The following is an 18,808-nucleotide window of genomic DNA, read 5'->3' on the forward strand; positions in this document are numbered from 1 at the left end:
CCAGTCAACAGTGAACTGATTCAAAAGATCCATCAGAGCCAGTCTCCAGAGAACTGATTCAAAAGATCCATCAGAGCCAGTCTCCAGAGAACTGATTCAAAAGATCCATTCAGAGCCAGTCTCCAGTGAACTGATTCAAAAGATCCATTCAGAGCCAGTCTCCAGAGAACTGATTCAAAAGATCCATCAGAGCCAGTCTCCAGAGAACCGATTCAAAAGATCCATTCAGAGCCAGTCTCCAGAGAACCGATTCAAAAGATCCATTCAGAGCCAGACTCCAGAGAACCGGTTCAAAAGATCCATTCAGAGCCAGACTCCGGTGAACTGATTCAAAAGATCCATTCAGAGCCAGACTCCAGTGAACTGATTCAAAAGATCCATCAGAGCCAGTCTCCATAGAACTGATTCAAAAGATCCATTCAGAGCCAGACTCCAGTGAACCGATTCAAAAGATCCATTCAGAGCCAGACTCCGGTGAACTGGTTCAAAAGATCCATTCAGAGCCAGTCTCCAGTGAACCGGTTCAAAAGATCCATTCAGAGCCAGTCTCCAGAGAACCGGTTCAAAAGATCCATTCAGAGCCAGTCTCCAGAGAACCGATTCAAAAGATCCATTCAGAGCCAGACTCCAGAGAACCGGTTCAAAAGATCCATTCAGAGCCAGACTCCGGTGAACCGATTCAAAAGATCCATTCAGAGCCAGTCTCCAGTGAACTGGTTCAAAAGATCCATTCAGAGCCAGTCTCTAGTGAACTGGTTAAAAAGATCCATTCAGAGCCAGTCTCAAGTGAACTGGTTAAAAAGATCCATTCAGAGCCAGTCTCCAGTGAACTGATTCAAAAGATCCATTCCGAGCCAGTCTCCAGAGAACTGATTCAAAAGATCCAATCAGAAACAATCCAAAAAGAAATCATTCAAAAGATCCATTCAGAGCCAGTCTCAAGTGAACTGATTCAAAAGATCCATTCAGAGCCAGTCTCCAGTGAACTGATTCAAAAGATCCATTCAGAGCCAGTCTCCAGTGAACTGATTCAAAAGATCCATTCAGAGCCAGTCTCCAGTGAACATCTGACGAGAATGGTTCTGAGAATGTTTTTGGACTTTGTTAAAAATACTGAAGTTTTGCGGAATGGTGTTGTTTTTTTAAAACTTTGTAAAAACTCAATAAAGATATGTCATATATTTGTTATCTTATGCTAACTGCCTAGATAATTAGCATTATTCAACCACCTAGACAGATAACATTTGATGGAAAAACAAAGGATGTACTTATGCTAACTGCCTAGATAATTAGCATTATTCAACCACCTAGACAGATAACATTTGATGGAAAAACAAAGGATGTAATGTTCAGAACATAACAGAGTACAGTAATGCATTATCATAGTGGGAAGTGATGCCCCATGATGCCAGGGGTGTTTACCCCACAGACAATGCCAAGCTTCTGGTACTTGTGAGATTCTATGATGAAACAAAGGAATGTTGTGAAGATTTGTAGTGGTTAACAACTCTTGAAGAACACATGCAAGAACTGACAGAAGAGGGCTAGGTCCTAGGTCTGTGGTCTCTATCATCCATGATGGGGAGAGGAAGGGGACCGGCTGCACGTTTGAAAGACAACCACACTGACCTGATATCTTACCACTGCATTTTGCATCTGTCTGTTCTTTGTGCCGGTTTGGGCCCAGAGTTTTGTTGTTTGGACAGAGAACGACTCACATGTCGAAAACACATTTTGTTTAGTGAAGAGCTTGGGGACATGTTATGTGAGAAAAGCAAGCACATTTATGACTGAACTAGCTGGAAAGTGTCTATACTAGGCTTTCCTCGACCAGAACTAAGAAAGATAGTAAGTGAAAAAAGTTTATATGCCGTAACTGTTTTCATTTACATCTGTAATGTATAGCCTAAGTGCAGCCAAGCATCTCACAGATTTATTTTTATTTTTTACACCCTTAAGCACTTCAGGCACGTTTTGTTTAAATTAGGCTGAAAGAAATTCATATTTTTTTTATTAATTTCCTTTTGAAAAGGTAATGCGTGTTATTTGGGCAATTCATACGGATATCTTTTTGTTACAGTTTTTTTCAGAATTGATTTTTGCTCTTTTAATACATTCGTGTTGTTCTAATGACAGTGGTATACTATGTGTTTGTACTACATAACAATACTATTAACATATCTACAATTAAAACACAAGGATTCTTTTTACCAACATAGCCTAAAACAAGCAACTTCAGTCAAAATCAACAACTCATTCACAAAGGTTCACCACATCACAACAGATACGTTCGTCGAAGACGATCATCTTTTCTCATCAAGAAATCATTTGCGCAATTGTGATGTAATACCAATCAAAAACATAACTGTGTCGTGGTGTTTGTAGGAAGACCATGTTTTTGCTCTTGTGGTAAGGTTAGGTGGACAATCTATAAAGACCTCTAAGCAGTCGATGACTTTTTAAGTATAGGTCAAGTATACTTAAATGTCATTTTAAGTATATTTCTGAGAAGTACATAATAACTAGACTAAAAGTATACTTTCCTTTTTTTTGTTTAAAAGAAGTATACTAATAGCACACTTGAATAAACTTATTTTTTGTAAGAGAGGACATTAAGCCTTAGTCTCATTACTGTTATTGTCAATCAGAAATCATTAAACATTTAGTTGCTGTTTTTTAGTATTTTAGATAGTATCTAGATAGCGTTTATTAAATGTTAGTCTAGTGGACCACTTTGTTTAGATCTGAATTGCAATTTGGAGCTTTAATTATGTGCCTAATGACTATTTTAATGTTCATTACAGGATTAGGTCATGGAAATGTGGAGTTGTAAGGGGTATACAGAAACTGTGACAAGTAAGTCTGAGCTTTTGCGTCACTATAAGTTAAAGCCTCCACATTTTGGATGTAGTTCTCACTTTCCATGTACATACCAGCATTGTCCGTGCACATTTAAGACTTGGAATGCCAAAGTCCATTTCACAGAGGCCACTTCCAAAGAATGTGCAATACTCAGTTGCCACCTTTGTGCTTGTAGTCATTTTGTGTTAGAGAGGTATTATTTAGGTATTATTTTATCTCTAAAGAAATGAGGTTGTATGTTTTTAGGTTGTGACTTCAAAACAATCATATATTGTACATTTAATTCCATCATGCCATCACTCACTTGCTGATTTGTTGTAAATACAATATCATCTGTGAATAAATTGGAGGCAGATAGTCAGGAGTGTATAGACAGATACTCCCATTCCCTCATGTAGTCACTCTGATACTGATGACTTGAAAAAAATCATAGACCAAAGATTTGCAAATGCTTTGCTGAAGTTGGAGCATTTAGCTGAAGTTGGTACAAAGGTCCACACAAAAAGGTGAACCTTTAAGTACAATGTACCTGAATAAGCAGTATTACAAGGAGAAATTCAGTGTTGTACAGCCAGTTGAACACATTCTTGCTACTAAAAACAAACGGTTTCAAGTCAAGTCAAGTAACCTTTATTTATATAGCACTTTAAACAAAAAAGATTGTGTCAAAGCAACTGAACAACATTAATTAGGAAAGCAATGTGTCAGTAATGCAAAATGAGAGTTAAAGGCAGTTCATCATTGAATTCAGTGATGTCATCATACAGCTCAGTTCAGTTTAAATGGTATCTGTGCAATAATTTGCAATCAAGTCAACGATATCGCTGTAAATGAAGCGTCCCCAACTAAGCAAGCCAGAGGCGACAGCGGGGAGCGGCAAGGAACCAAAACTCCATCAGTGAGAGAATGGAGAAAAAACCTTGGGAGAAACCAGGCTCAGTCGGGGGTCAGTTCTCCTCTGACCAGACGAAACCAGCAGTTCAATTCCAGGCTGCAGCAAAGTCAGATTGTGCAGAAGAATCATCTGTTTCATGTGGTCTGTCCCGGTGGTCATCTGAGACAAGGTCTTTACAGGGGATCTGTATCTGGGGCTCTAGTCCTGGTCTCCGCTGTCTTTCAGGGCTGTAGAGGTCCTCTCTAGGTGCTGATCCACCATCTGGGCTGGATACATACTGGATTTGGTGGCTACGGTGACCTCGGAATAAGAGAGAAACAGACTAATATGAGCGTAGATGCCATTCTTCTAACGATGTAGCAAGTACATCAGGTGTTATGGGAAGTGTTCCCGGTTCCGATTTACCTAATTAATGCAGCCTAAATTAATTAATTAATTAATTAATCGTAATTTAGATATATATTTTGAGATGGAAAAATGCAGTTTTACAAATGCTAGAAACGTGGCTTTCTAAGGAAAGGTTGCTATCAAATAGCACACCTAGGTTCCTAACTGATGACGATGAATTGACAGAGCAGCCATCAAGTCTTAGACAGTGTTCTAGGTCATTACAGAATCAGAATCAGAATTACATGCAGAGGTTTTAGGTCCTATAATTAACACCTCTGTTTTTACAGAATTTAGCAGTAAGAAATTACTCATCATTCGTTTTTTTATATCGACTATGCATTCTGTTCGTGAAGAAATATAGAGCTGAGTATCATCAGCATAACCAGTGAAAAGCTAACACCATGTTTCCTGATGATATCTCCCAATGGTAATATGTAAAGCGTGAAGAGTAACCAATTCCAATATGTCCCAATCTTAAAGACATTACAGCAACTGTTAAGTAGAGAGGATTGATAGAGTTGAGGGTCATCAAAGACAGGAGGACACAAATTCTGGACTATATCAGTACAGGTCTTCAAAAGATGGTTCCTTATTCAAAAAAATTTTTTTTTGGTGGGGAAAAGCCAAGAATCATCCTAAATTTTTGTTTGTATTACTTTGAGGTCTGTAACCCCCTTGGCACCTCATGTAAGAAACACAAGCTTTGTGCTGTTTATTGGGTATTAGCTAACCTCATTCCTCATTAGCATCCATCTACTTGCCAATTTGTCAAAGTCTACTTTGTCTACTTGTCAAAGCGAAGATGTTAAAACCTATGGTTATGATGAATTTTTGCAGCGTTTTTCAGGGGAATACTTTTGTAGATTTTGCACAGGAAATAGTAGTAATATTCAGCTACATTCTGTTGCATATTGTGCTTTCAGTTTGAGAACCAAGGGACTTCATCAGGTCCACGTCAAACAAACACTCAGGATACAGGTAGAACATAAACCGTGTAATCAATGCTGTTGTTTACATCTGAGGATCTCCAATTTGGCCGCGCATCCAGGTAACTGACCAAACCATGACATAAGTGCTAACCCTCTATAACAAGCTGTAACTCTATTTCGCATTAATTACTTTGTGCCATGTTTGGATTACTTAAGTAGAAGGGTTTTTTCTTCCACCATTACCTCAGATCGGGGATACTGCTTTACGCCCCCATGCATGCACTGAACAGAGGTAGTGTTCACATAATTGATATTATTTACAAAGCATGATTTCAACATTGACAGAGAACTTCCAGTGTCCAAGAATGCTTTCAGTTCATGTCCATTAACAGTCACATCATATACATTCTGATTTTTCCCCACAGAGTCAAAATCACAGTCCCCTTCTCAATGTACATAACAGTACCCAGTCAGCTTAGCCTTACGAGCGGGACATACTGCTGCTTTGTGCCCTGGCTGCTGACAGTAAAAGCATAAAAGTTCTTTTCCCCATTGACTCTGGGCTTTGTGCATGGTCTGACAGTTCAGCACGACCCCTCTCAGCCCCAAAGTGAGTGCGAACAGTACCTTTAGATGGTTGAGTGCGTGGACCTCCACGATGAGAGTTTAGGTATTGCTGAGCCAGTTTAGCCGCCGCCAGTCTAGAAGTCGGCTCATGCTCTCGTACCCAGGTGTGAGCATCATACAGTAACACCCTAAGTAGCTGCTCCCGAATTATGGTGTCGCCAATCTCCTCCTTGGAGTGCTCTCTTGGCCGAACCCATCGCTGAAACAAGTTCTTAAGGCAGTGGTAAGTCTTAGTTGGCAATCCCCCAGTTGAAACCATAGGTGATCGGAACCGCTGACGGTAGGTTTCTGATGAGATGTTGAATTTCTCCATCAACATCTCCCTCGGATTCACGTAAACTTCTGCCTGCTCCTCATCCAGTCACCAGAGTGGATGTCTTTGGACCCATCACACTTAAAAAAGTGGGTACAACTTTCTCTTCAGTAATATTCCATGTCACCACGTGAAATCATGACACTTAAATGGTGTTGCATGCATTAAAACAGGTATTGAGGAAACAACACAGCATAGTAATTGCATCAACATTTATTAAGAACATGCTCACATGCACGCGCACATCCCCAGTTGACTCATAACACCGGTGTCCTGACATTTTATCCTACCCGTCAGATTTTCCTACCAGGGTTAACTGCGCATGCGCACAGCAATAGCGCGTCCTTTTTCTCATGATAAACAACTATATTTAATGTATTTGCATTACTGTAAGGGTAGGTTTAGGGTTTGGGTAGGTATAGACTTTTATAAAACACAATCTAATACGTAGAAAAAATTATTTATTGCTGGTTTCCTGTAAATGTATCCCTTATTGCTTCAACCGCGAATATAACACATAATTACTGTATTTGCATTACTGTAAGGGTAGGTTTAGGGTTATGGTATGTGTAGATGTTAATAAACCATAATTTTATCGGCAGCATTTTTCGCTGTCGAATTGTACTACCCACTGTTTTAATGGGAGGTAGGAAAATCTGACAGCGTAGGACAAATCGACAGAACACCGGCATTAGCAGTGCTAGACTTTGCAAATAAACATTCCACTATTAGTACATGTAGAGACCTAGGAAAAATATTTTGGGTTTTCTAAATGTATACCTGTCATTTATTATGTTTATAAATAAGATAATTTAATTATTTGTATTTGGGCTTGAAATGGTATTCATACGCAAACAAAGTGTTGATGGACTTTAGTTTTTTTTCTCTCTCATGTTCATATGAGACATGTTTATAAAAGGTTTTTTTCCAAATATGTGTGTGTAAATGAAAACAAATCATAAATGGTTTCATTTAATTGTGTTTTCTGAGAGCGTCAGTCTGACGATGAGAACTGTGTACTTTGATCTCTGGGAAAGTTCGAGGTGCAGGGGTTGAGAGAGAAAACTCGGGGGTGGGGGTTTGGTTGGCCTTCTTTGGCGGATGAGCTGCAGTTCGGCTGACAGCTGAGAGAAATCAATGTTCACGGACATTTTTTTAAATGCCGTTTGGTGATGAAAGTTTGTGCGAGAGATTGGTGTGGACTGTGAAAGTGTCACGAGTCAGTTTGCAGCATGAAAAAGAAGATTTCGAGAGAGTTCGGCGAGAGAATGTGTTTTTCCGTTTCTTATGAGGAGGAGATCTAGCACGAGGATCACACGTGAGAGATTCCGTGTTTTATTCTTATATCTTTACGTTGATTTGTTTTATTAGCTTTAGATTGTGAAATCACCCAGAAGAATATTCCCGAGTTTAATTTCTTGAGTGCAGAGTGGCAGTTAAGTTATAATAAGTTGTGTACGTCGTGTGAAATCCGGAAGAAAAAACCCGTGTTTTTTTGGTTTATTGTGGGAATAAGCTTTGCAGTGGTCTATCTAGTTGAGAGTGCACGTTAAGTGTGTGTTTATTTTTCTTTAACACTGAGAGATCGTCGAAATCAGGTTAGCATTTTTTTTCCCAGGATATTTCCTTCGAAAATGAAATTTAACCACAGTGTCCTCGGCTCAGATGAGGGGAGATTATGGAGACTCCTATGTTCATTAGTGCATCCCAAAACACAACACTTGTAAAGCCTCTTTGGCGCTGACATTGTATGTATCTCCAGTAATGGCAGACTCCTGCTTCTCACTCAGGGCTGTGTTTATGCTAATATAGCAGAGAGCATCACAAATGGGCGGGACTTTTCATCCTCAGTGACGTGAACAGAAGAATCTGAAACCGTTCTTTTGGAGAGACTTTTCATGATTTAATTGGTTTTATTAAAAAAAAAAAAATCTTGGTGGATTTTTAATATTATAAGCTAGTTGTTTTCACACACTGCAGCCACACAACTGTTCAAACACCTTATAAAAGTGATTTTTGCATAAGGTCCCCTTTAAGTACAAGTAAAAGTACAGCTTTAAAAATACAACACTTGTAAAGAGTACAAGTACCCGAAAAAATTGAATTACAGTAACGTGAGTAGATGTAATTTTGTTACCTCCACCACTGGTAGAATTTCTCATCAATCTATTTTGATTCATTAACACAGTTTCACTGATGATCCAAAAGGAACCCAAAACCCAGGATAGAGTGGCTGAGTGAATGTGGTCTGGACTGTGTGGATGTGTCTCATTGTGTCAGAGACGCTGTAGAAGGACAGAGTTCCTGCACTGTGATCCACAAACACTCCTATTCTACTGATGATAGACTCTACAGTGAGATCAGTCCATATGTCATTGTGTATGAATGAGTATCTGGAGGAAGAGCAGAGCAAACTCCAGGACTGATCATTACGTCCAAAGAAACACTCTCTACTCTCTTCCTTCCTGTTGATGCTCTTATATGACACTGATATAGACACACCATCATCTCCACTCCACTCAATCTCCCAGTAACAGCGTCCACACACACTCTCTCTACACAACACCTGGTACACATCAAATCTGTCTGGATGATCAGGATACGACTGGACTGTTTTAGCGTATGTAATCACTCTGTTCCTCTCAGAAAGATGGAGCCATTTATTCACTGTGTTCAGATCCAGAGTGAGCTGATGGGAATCTGATGGAGATAAAACACATCAGAATCAGGAATTATGAATCTGTTTGATCTTTTCATGTAGCTGAACTCTTCATGTTCAGTGTATCATCAGTGTCTCACTACAGATGAACAGATATCTGTGCACATCATCATTTACATCATCAGTTATAAAACTCTTCTTTCTCCTTCTACAGCACATGTGTCAAACTCAAGGCCCACAGGCTTATTCCAGCCCACCACATTATATTATTTGGCCCACGAGAGCATATGATTGTCTTAAAATAAAAATCTATGCTGCTTTATATCGTAAATTCTGAAAGTGCGAATCAATACCACAAGTTTCTGTTTCTATTTGGCATTCTATTTATATGCAGAAATTTGCTTTGGTGTGCATTATATATGATACGCAAAGATTAGGATTGGGGTGTGGGGTTTTTCCGTTGATGATGATAGCATGGAAAGCTCAAAGGAATAAGTGCAGACCTCATCAGTGCTCGAGCACCACCGACGGAAATGGTCGAGCAGCACACATGGAAAAACACGATATTCTGCTTTCATTTAATGAACAAAAAAAAATTAAAAAATCGGTTGCAGCTTTCAGACACGACTTTCTTCTCATTTTAATAGTTTGTTTGAGGCAGTTTCTATGGAGTTTTTTTAATGACAAATGTCCAGAGCGCATTATAGCCTATGTGCGAGTGCATCAAATGCGTGAGCACAAATCTCTCTGCTCGCAGGTAGATTCCCATTCATTCACTCCCACAGAAAATGGATGCCCTCCCTATCAGTCAGACATTACATGTGTGCACTCAAAAATAATCTTATCTCCTGAGTTTAATAAAAGCAACCTGGAGTGTGGGCATCCACCTGCCTGACAGTAAGCGAATGCATTCAAGTTTAAACAATCAATTTTTTGCAGAGAAAAAACAGCCGATATCATCAGAGATGGCATAGATAATAGTACTCACGTATAGAAGTCAATAAAAAAATCAGCAAGCTATTTGGTTTAAAAGCATGAGTGTTTCATACTCGAAACATACTCGAAACAGTCGAGCGACAGATAAGGACAGCAGTTTGTAAGTGTTTTTGCCTCGTTTTCTCATTAGACTACTGCGTGATCGTCGTTGCTAGGGAAACTTTGCTTTAATTACTGTGTGCCTTACCCTGGTAAATACGTGTGAAGTGGCGTTTGGTTTTGCTTTTGCCTATCGCGGGACTGGACAGTTTGGCTCTGCTAAATAGGGAGGCGTGACTAGCTGACTTCAATCACAGGTAATCAGGCAAATATATAAGTGGTAGGTGTCACCGCGGCAGCGGTCGCGGCAGCCCTCGTGTGAAGACGAGTGTAAAGACCATCGACTCTACCTGCGTGACTCCACCGAGCAAGGACATCGACAGGGCACTTGAGTATTGCTTTTCTCCCCTTCAATTTCTGTACAGCTCATCCTCAAATACTTATTTTGGTTACTTGTAGTCACTATGTGCTTTCAGATCTCTACTATCACTACTAACACTCGGAGAGCACGCTATGTACGTCAAAGGAAGGCCTGCCCGACAAATCTAAGGCCTGTCCCTCTGACCTCTACTACAACGCTCTCTATTCCAGTTGGTCTCTGGAACTGCCAGTCCGCTGTTAACAAAGCAGACTTCATTTCTTCTATTGCTACTCATTCCGGTCTCAGCCTCATGGCACTGACTGAGACCTGGATCAAACCTAAGGACACTGCCACTCCCGCAGCCCTCTCCACTCATTTCACTTGTTCCCACACCCCTCGTACGACTGGGAGGGGTGGAGGTACTGTCTCCTTATATCGAAAGATTGGAAATCTGATCTTCAACCACCACCTACAGGTAACGGTTTATTTGAATTGCATGCTGTTACTGTAACCCACCCTGTTAAAATCCACTTTGTGGTCATTTATCGTCCCCCAGGTCAATTGGGAAACTTCTTGGAGGAGTTGGACGTGCTGCTATCAAACTATCCTGAAGATGGTACTCCTCTGGTACTGCTTGGTGACTTCAACATCCACCTAGATAAACCCCAGGCTGCTGACTTCAACACTCTGCTCGCCTCATTTGATCTCAAGCGAGTGTCTACTACAGCGACTCACAAATCGGGCAACCAACTGGACCTCAGTGGACAACACTTTAGTTGCTCCACTGCACACCTCAGACCACTTCCTCATTACTGCTAACCTAGCACTTACTCCTGAAACGGTACACGCTCCAACACGGGTCACCTTTCGACGGAACCTACGCTCACTCTCTCCATCTCGCCTATCCTCTGTGGTTTCATCCTCACTTCCTTCACTCGCGCAGTTTTCAGCTCTGGACACGAACAGTGCTACAGACACTTTTTGTTCCACTCTAACCTCTTGCTTGGACAACTTTTGCCCACTGTCGTCTAGACCAGCACGCACCACCCCATCTGCCCCCTGGCTGTCCGAAGTTCTCCGTGAACATCGCTCTAAACTCAGGACTGCAGAGAGGAAATGGCATAAATCAAGAAACTCTACCGACCTCAGTGTGTATCAGTCTCTCCTCTCTTCCTTCTGTGCAAACGTCTTCACTGCTAAAACATCATACTACCACGACAAAATTAACAACTGTTGTGACGCTCGGACACTCTTCAAAACCTTCTCTTCTCTTCTCAATCCGCCTCCACCTCCTGACGACTTTGCAGTTTTCTTCACAAATAAGACAAGAACCATCAGTGACCAATTCTCCACACCGCAGACTGAGGATAACTTCACAACGACTAATGATCACTCTTTCTCCTCCTTCTCTCCACTCTCAGAGACGGACGTTTCCAAACTTATCCTGTCCAGTCATCCTACTACTTGCCCACTTGATCCGATCCCCACTCACCTCCTTAAAGCGATTTCTTCTTCAGTCATACCTTCACTTACTCACATTATCAACTCCTCTCTTCACTCTGGAACATTTCCCTCAGCATTTAAGCAAGCTCGGGTAAGCCCACTGCTGAAGAAACCATCTCTAAATCCAGCACTTCTAGAAAACTACAGACCAGTATCCCTTCCTCCATTCATTGCAAAGACACTTGAACGAGCTGTGTTCAACCAGCTCTCTATGTTTCTTGTACAGAACAACCTCCTGGACAGCAACCAATCTGGCTTCAAAAGTGGCCACTCAACTGAGACTGCCCTGCTCTCGGTTACTGAAGCCCTGCGACTGGCAAGAGCAGCTTCAAAATCCTCAGTACTCATTTTGCTGGACCTGTCTGCTGCTTTTGACACTGTTAATCACCAGATTCTCCTCTCCACCCTCAGAAAGATGGGCATCTCTGGAACCACACTCCAGTGGCTTAACTCCTACCTTTCTAATAGATACTTCATGGTGTTTTGGAGGGATGAAGTTTCTAAGTCACAACAACTTGCTACCGGGGTTCCTCAAGGCTCAGTACTTCGACCACTTCTCTTCTCCATCTACATGACGTCATTAGGATCTGTCATTCAGAAGCATGGCTTTTCCTATCACTGATGACACTCAACTCTACTTCTCATTCCAACCAGATGATCCGATGGTAGCTGCTTGCATTGCAGCCTGTCTGAGTGACATTTCTAGCTGGATGAATGACCATCACCTTCAGCTCAACCTTACTAAGACTGAACTGCTGGTGGTTCCAGCTAACCCATCGTTTCATCACAACTTCTCTATACAGCTGGGTTCGTCAACCATAACTCCTTCCAGGACAGCCAGAAACCTATGAGTTGTGATGGATCATCAGTTAAGCTTCACAGACCATATTGCTACAACGACCCGGTCCTGCAGATTTGCCTTATACAACATTAGTAAGATTAGACCCTTCCTGTCAGAGCAAGCCACCCAACTTCTTGTCCAAGCTCTTGTTCTCTCCAGACTGGACTATTGCAGTGCTCTCCTGGCGGGCCTTCCTGCATGTACTATCAAGCCTCTACAACTGATCCAGAATGCAGCAGCGAGCGTTGTCTTCAATGAGCCAAAAACAGCTCATGTTACTCCTCTCCTCATCAGGTTACACTGGCTACCAGTAGCCGCTCGCATCAAATTCAAGGTACTGATGCTTGCCTACAAAACGACCACTGGCACGGCGCCAACATACCTAAACTCACTAGTTCAGTCTTATGCACCCTCCAGAAGTTTGCGCTCTGTAAGTGAACGACGCCTTGTGGTGCCATCCCAAAGAGGTTCAAAATCACTCTCACAGACTTTTTCCTGGACTGCACCCAGCTGGTGGAATGACCTCCCGATCTCTATTCGAACAGCTGAGTCTTTACTCATTTTCAAAAATCATCTAAATAAACACCATTTTCGCCTGCACTTAACCAGCTAATACTAGTACTTACCTTTTCTTTTTCTTGTCTATCATATTCAAAAAAAAAAAAAAAAAAAAAAACCCTGGCTACGTGTTCTGTACTAGACTAACTGAGACTTGTCATAGCACTTGTATACCGTTGTTGTTCTCTCGTTGATCTGATTGTTTCTACTGTTCTCATTTGTAAGTCGCTTTGGATAAAAGCGTCTGCTAAATGATTAAACAAAAACCACACCAAAATACTGGATGCTGGCTGAAGGTGTTTTAGATTAACAGTAGTCAGTGGTTTAGTAAATCTGGATCAGTCAGGTCAAGGTAGCTCGTTTAGTGGTCTTTTGGCATCCCCCGTGTTCCTATTTGGTATCGCAGATTGATTTGTGCAACCTTTTTTATTAATAGTGCTGTAAACTACTAAATGTAACGTAGAAATGTTCAGCTGCTTCGCAACTGTGTATCATGAAAAGTGCTATACAAATAAATGTGAATTGACTTGCAAACAGTTATTAATGAATTTATTTATTGTGGCACTACATTCATTCATTGTGAATTATGAAAATTAAAAAGTATTTAAGTACTTTAGTTTATATTTATTTATTTTTGGGTGGGGTTGAGTGTGGTTGGGTACCACTATTTCTTTTTTCTACTGCAAGCATTGATTGCGTATCACAGGGGTTCTCAAACTTCTCCATGAAGTATCCCCAGCACTGCAGCTTCAGCTGTATGTCTCCCCCTATATCTGACACACCCACATCAGGTCTTGCAGTCTCCACTAATGAGCTGATGAGTGTGATAGATGAGGGAAACATACAAAATGTGCAGGGCTGGGGTTCTTCATGGAGAGGTTTGAGAACCACTGGCGTATCATATGCACACCAAACACATGCATATATACATGCCAATGTCAATTTCTGTGTATAAATCACATGCCAAATAGAAACAGAAAATCGTGCTATTGATACACATCTTCATGAGACCAGGCTCATGCCATTTCTGTCACACGTTCTTAAAAGCTCACAATTATTTGTTGTGCCATAAATGTAACAAAAAAGTTTTCAACAAATTTAATGTAATGATTTGGGTTTGATGATTCTTGTCATTATTATTTACTTTGATTTATAAAGTCATTTGGATTTCTTAACCTGATAAATTAAAAGGACTTATGTTAAAATAACACAGAGCAATTACATATATTTTTTACATCTATGCAAATGCATTCAATATTTGTAACTTAAGTAATAATAAAATAAAGAGAGTTATTTAATAATAGGTTAAGGAGAAGTACCATTTGTACAGTCTTTCAGTTACAACCGGCCCTTTGATGGCAGCCATAATGTTGAAGTGGCCCTCAGTGAAAATGAGTTTGACACCCCTGTTCTACAGGAAGAACATGAACACACTCAGAGAGTTTTTCTGCTGGTTTTCTGACTGACTTACATTGTTGGAAATCCTTTCTGGTCCGGTGAACAATGTTGGTGAGCGTTTCTGTGGAAATCAACAGACATGAACAGTGTGATCCTGAATCCATTCCTAACACATTTCTAATATGATGTTCTCCATGATATGAGATGATGAAGGACTCGTTTCTGAGAGCAGATGAATCTCCAGCACTTTACCTCTGTCTGAGCTCTTCTTTTCAGAAATGTTCAATGCAAAAGCATATATTTGGGTCACATCTGCTGTTTACAGAGCCAGATCATTGAGGTTTGATGTTATCAGTGTGATCTGGGCTCTGTATAAATGAGCTGATCAGTGATTGCTCTGTTCATCATACAGTGATTATATCACTTCAGGTGACTGGACTACTTTATGTGTAAACAACTGTATTATAACTGTCAGTTTAACTATGCTTTTTAAACCACTTGTTATAATGTCAAAATTACATCCCATATGATTAAATAATACGTGTTTATATAATCATTGTTTTGACTTGCAATTGCTGCTTGCTATTACATTTTCTCTGGCATCTACTCAATGAGTCCATATGACTAAAATAAGAATAAACTCAAATTTGTTGTTTCTCTGTGAAGACAGTGTTTGGTATTTACCATTGATCGGATTTGATTCAACTCTAGCAGGAGCAGGATCTTCAATACTTCTCTCAGCCTGGGCTGTATCTGAGAGAGAAACAGATCAGAATGAGAGCAAGTCTCCCTCCACCCATCCTCACCACATTCTACAGAGGAACCATAGAGAGCGTGCTGACCAGCTGCGTCTGGTATGGAAACTGTAGTGCAGCAGAACGCAAGACCCTCCAGCCGACAGTGAACACAGTTGCAAAGATCATCGGTGCCCCTCTCCCCTCCATCCCGGACATTTTCCTTACATGATGCTCCAGCAAAGCCAACAGTATCGTGAAGGACCCCACCCATCCCTCCTACAGTCTCTTCCAGCTCCTACGATCAGGAAGACGGTACCGGAGCATCAGAGCCTGCTCCACCAGACTGCTCAACAGCTTTTCCCCCAGGCTGTGAGAGCCCTGAACTCAAACCACCCTGACCTCCTCTGAAACCCCACACAAACCCCATACCTCCTGAAACATGGTCCATCTCACCCCCTCCACCCCCCAACCTTACCACATCACAGAAAAAAACTGTCTGAAACTTTATCTTTTTGTGCAATTCGAAGTATGCTACACACAGGTGAGTGGGCCTGTACAAACCACCGGTAGTAACACTGTCTCTCCTCTATGCGCACTAGACACTTTTCACACACACTGCTGTGTGTACGTAATCCCACTCAAATATGTGTTTACATGCACATTCACTACAAATCATCTTGCACTGTTCCCCAGCCAGCTGCTTCACTTACGATGTTTCTCTTTGCTCATGTACTGTATTATGTGACGCATTCGTATAGTTTGTGTTTTTTAGTTTATGTATAGGTAAACATTTATATATAGTATATTTACAGTCAAAATCTGTCAGTATGTTAGTTGTGTATAGGTTTATACTGATTTACTTCATTGTTGTATGTCTGTATTTATGTAGCACTGTGGTCCTGTGAGGCACGACATTTCGCTCCACTGTATGTCCACACATGTAGCAGAATGACAAAAAACTTGATTAAACCACACAAACACATCAGCTTCAACTCAAAGACAACAGTACATTTATTCTGAAAATATTCACTCTGTCAAACAATTATAGAAAAATATAATTCATATATGAGAAAGACTTTGTTATATTAAAAAAAAAATCAATTCTTTAGTTAGTTCAACGGATTTTTATTATTGTTATTATTTTTAAGGCACAATTAACAGTTTCAGTTTCACTTTAACCTGTTACCTTGCTTGTGTTTCTTCTCTAACTCTTCAGCCAGATGGTTCTGTTTTATCTCCTTCAGGATCTCCACCGTGATCTTCAGAGCTTCTTCTGGTCCGAAACGCTTCTTCATCAGATCCACTGTGTCAGGAGCATCTGCCTTCTCCAGATCAGAGGCTGAAAAACCTTTATGATCCTTTAAGTGCCATTTAAACCTCTTCAGTTCATCTGTGACTAGATCATCCAGAACGGCCAAAAGCTGCTTTGAAACAAATGTCATCACCCTTCACTGATTCACTCCTGCAGGACAAGCAGAAAAACAGCATTAGTTTTATCAATGAGCACAACATATTGTATCAGCCAATATCTCAATATCAGTATCAGTCAATATCTCAATTAGGACCGAAACCGAAGTTCTAAAATTTGGTCAGATTTAGACAGGTCAGTATTTTATGAAGCAGTATTTACTAACTTACCGTGAAAAATTAGGACGTTTGTAGGCTTGTCATTCCACCTCTGAACTGACACCTCAAGAAAAAACCTCCGAAATTCATTTCCTGGGAGAACCAGTGAAACCGGTATTTCAAGAGACATGAGCGATGCTCTGGGTCAAACACACACTTTATATCTGATGTATGCTGCACACTGACATTATGAAACAGACAGTAGTAACACAGAGATAAACAGTCACAGACAGGCAGAACGAAAGCAGACACTCTGTTCTCACAGGTAGAGTGACTAACACCAGGATATCCTAATGGGCCCCGAGACAATGCTCTTTTGCATTTTACATAGGTTTGCCAAACGTTTCATATAATATGGAATCATCCCATATTTAAGCCATCAGTTTGTCCCGTATTATGCCGTATGACCACCTTCTATGGAACTAAAATAATGCCATATGTCTTTGAAACAAAAAACATGTTGAATAGCACTAACTGAAAAAATAATTAATTGCATTAACAGTACTTGCATTTTAATGCCTTGTATTTCCAGGGCTTGCATTTTTAGGTCCTGAAATCTAACATAGTTGTTTATTTAAGCTCTGAATATTTCAATTCAAAATACTTTACACACGTTTTCATAATTAAAAACTGAATAGTTCATATTTGCCTTCCAGAATTCACTTCCAAAATATTCAATCAGTTTAAAAATATGATGTATAATATTCTACAGGCAAATTTCGGTCCATTTTATTTCACTTTCCAAATTCTCTTCCACAAATTCAGTGTTGAAAATTTGTCATTGCACATCTGGGATCTGCAGGAATAGCAGTAGAGAACCGATGCATGATCTCCATCTGCCTTCTGTCCCTCACCAGTAGGTGGCACAAGCGGCTGTTGATGAAGACCAAAGCAACAGGTGGATTAAGTCATTCATTTACAAAACCTGATCAGCAGAAATGGAGCAAGCGCTAAATTATGTTTTATTAACAAGGTTTGGGAGGAGCACGATCAGATAATCAATCAGTCTGGCCCAGCTGGAGCTCGTCAGCTAATCACCTTAACAAGCACAATACAAGTATATACAGGTGCACCTCAGTAAATTAGAATCTCGGGGAAAGTTGATTTATTTCAGTAATTCAACTCAAATTGTGAAACTTGTGTATTAAATAAATTCAATGCACACAGACTGAAGTAGTTAAGTCTTTGGTTCTTTTAATTGTGACGATTTTGGCTCACATTTAACAAAAACCCACTCAACAAATTAGAATACTTCATGAGACCAAAAAAAAAAAAAAAAAACATTTTTAGTGAATTGTTGGCCTTCTGGAAAGTATGTTCATTTACTGTACATGTACTCAATACTTGGTAGGGGCTCCTTTTGCTTTAATTACTGCCTCAATTCGGCGTGGCATGGAGGTGATCAGTGTGTGGCACTGCTGAGGTGGTATGGAAGCCCAGGTTTCTTTGACAGTGGCCTTCAGCTCATCTGCATTTTATGGTCTCTTGTTTCTCATTTTCCTCTTTACAATACTCCATAGATTCTCTCCGGGGTTCAGGTCTGGTGAGTTTGCTGGCCAGTCAAGCACACCAACACCATAGTCATTTATCCAACTTTTGGTGCTTTTGGCAGTGTGGGCAGGTGCCAAATCCTGCTGGAAAATGAAATCAGCATCTTCAAAAAGCTGGTCAGCAGAAGGAAGCATGAAGTGCTCCAAAATGTCTAGGTAAACGCTTGCAGTGACTTTGGTTTTCAAAAAACACAATGGACCGACACCAGCAGATGACATTGCACTCCAAATCATCACAGACTGTGGAAACTTAACACTGGACATGAGTATTTTACATTAAATACTCCATTCGCATTAATGGAGATAAACACTGAAATTACATAATTTTACAAAAAACATAATTACATAATTTTATTAACAATAGGCTAAATAATTTTCCTGTAGTATGCTTTGTTTTAATGAAAGTGAGGAGTGCTATAGGTGCACAATAATTCAACTTTAAACTAAACTACAGATCACATGTTATGAGAAATATTTGCACACTTACTTCGATATTATGGTGGACACTGCTGGATTCAGTGGTC

At 40.4% G+C, this 18,808-nt stretch overlaps 1 protein-coding gene across 1 annotated transcript; it reads right to left on the minus strand.

Annotated features, from left to right (window-relative positions):
• Positions 1-7,289: 7,289 nt before the first annotated feature.
• Positions 7,290-17,176, minus strand: LOC109093713 (stonustoxin subunit alpha-like). The gene is made up of 5 exons (XM_042722508.1): positions 16,747-17,176; positions 16,295-16,570; positions 15,056-15,124; positions 14,445-14,492; positions 7,290-8,716 (listed from the first exon to the last, which is right to left on the minus strand). Exons 2-5 carry the CDS (start codon positions 16,548-16,550, stop codon positions 8,196-8,198), a joined length of 894 nt encoding a protein of 297 aa, XP_042578442.1. The 5' UTR covers positions 16,551-16,570; positions 16,747-17,176; the 3' UTR covers positions 7,290-8,195.
• Between the last annotated feature and the right edge of the window lie 1,632 nt (positions 17,177-18,808).

This window comes from Cyprinus carpio, chromosome B4 (genome assembly GCF_018340385.1).
Source record: "Cyprinus carpio isolate SPL01 chromosome B4, ASM1834038v1, whole genome shotgun sequence".
NCBI lineage: Eukaryota > Metazoa > Chordata > Actinopteri > Cypriniformes > Cyprinidae > Cyprinus > Cyprinus carpio.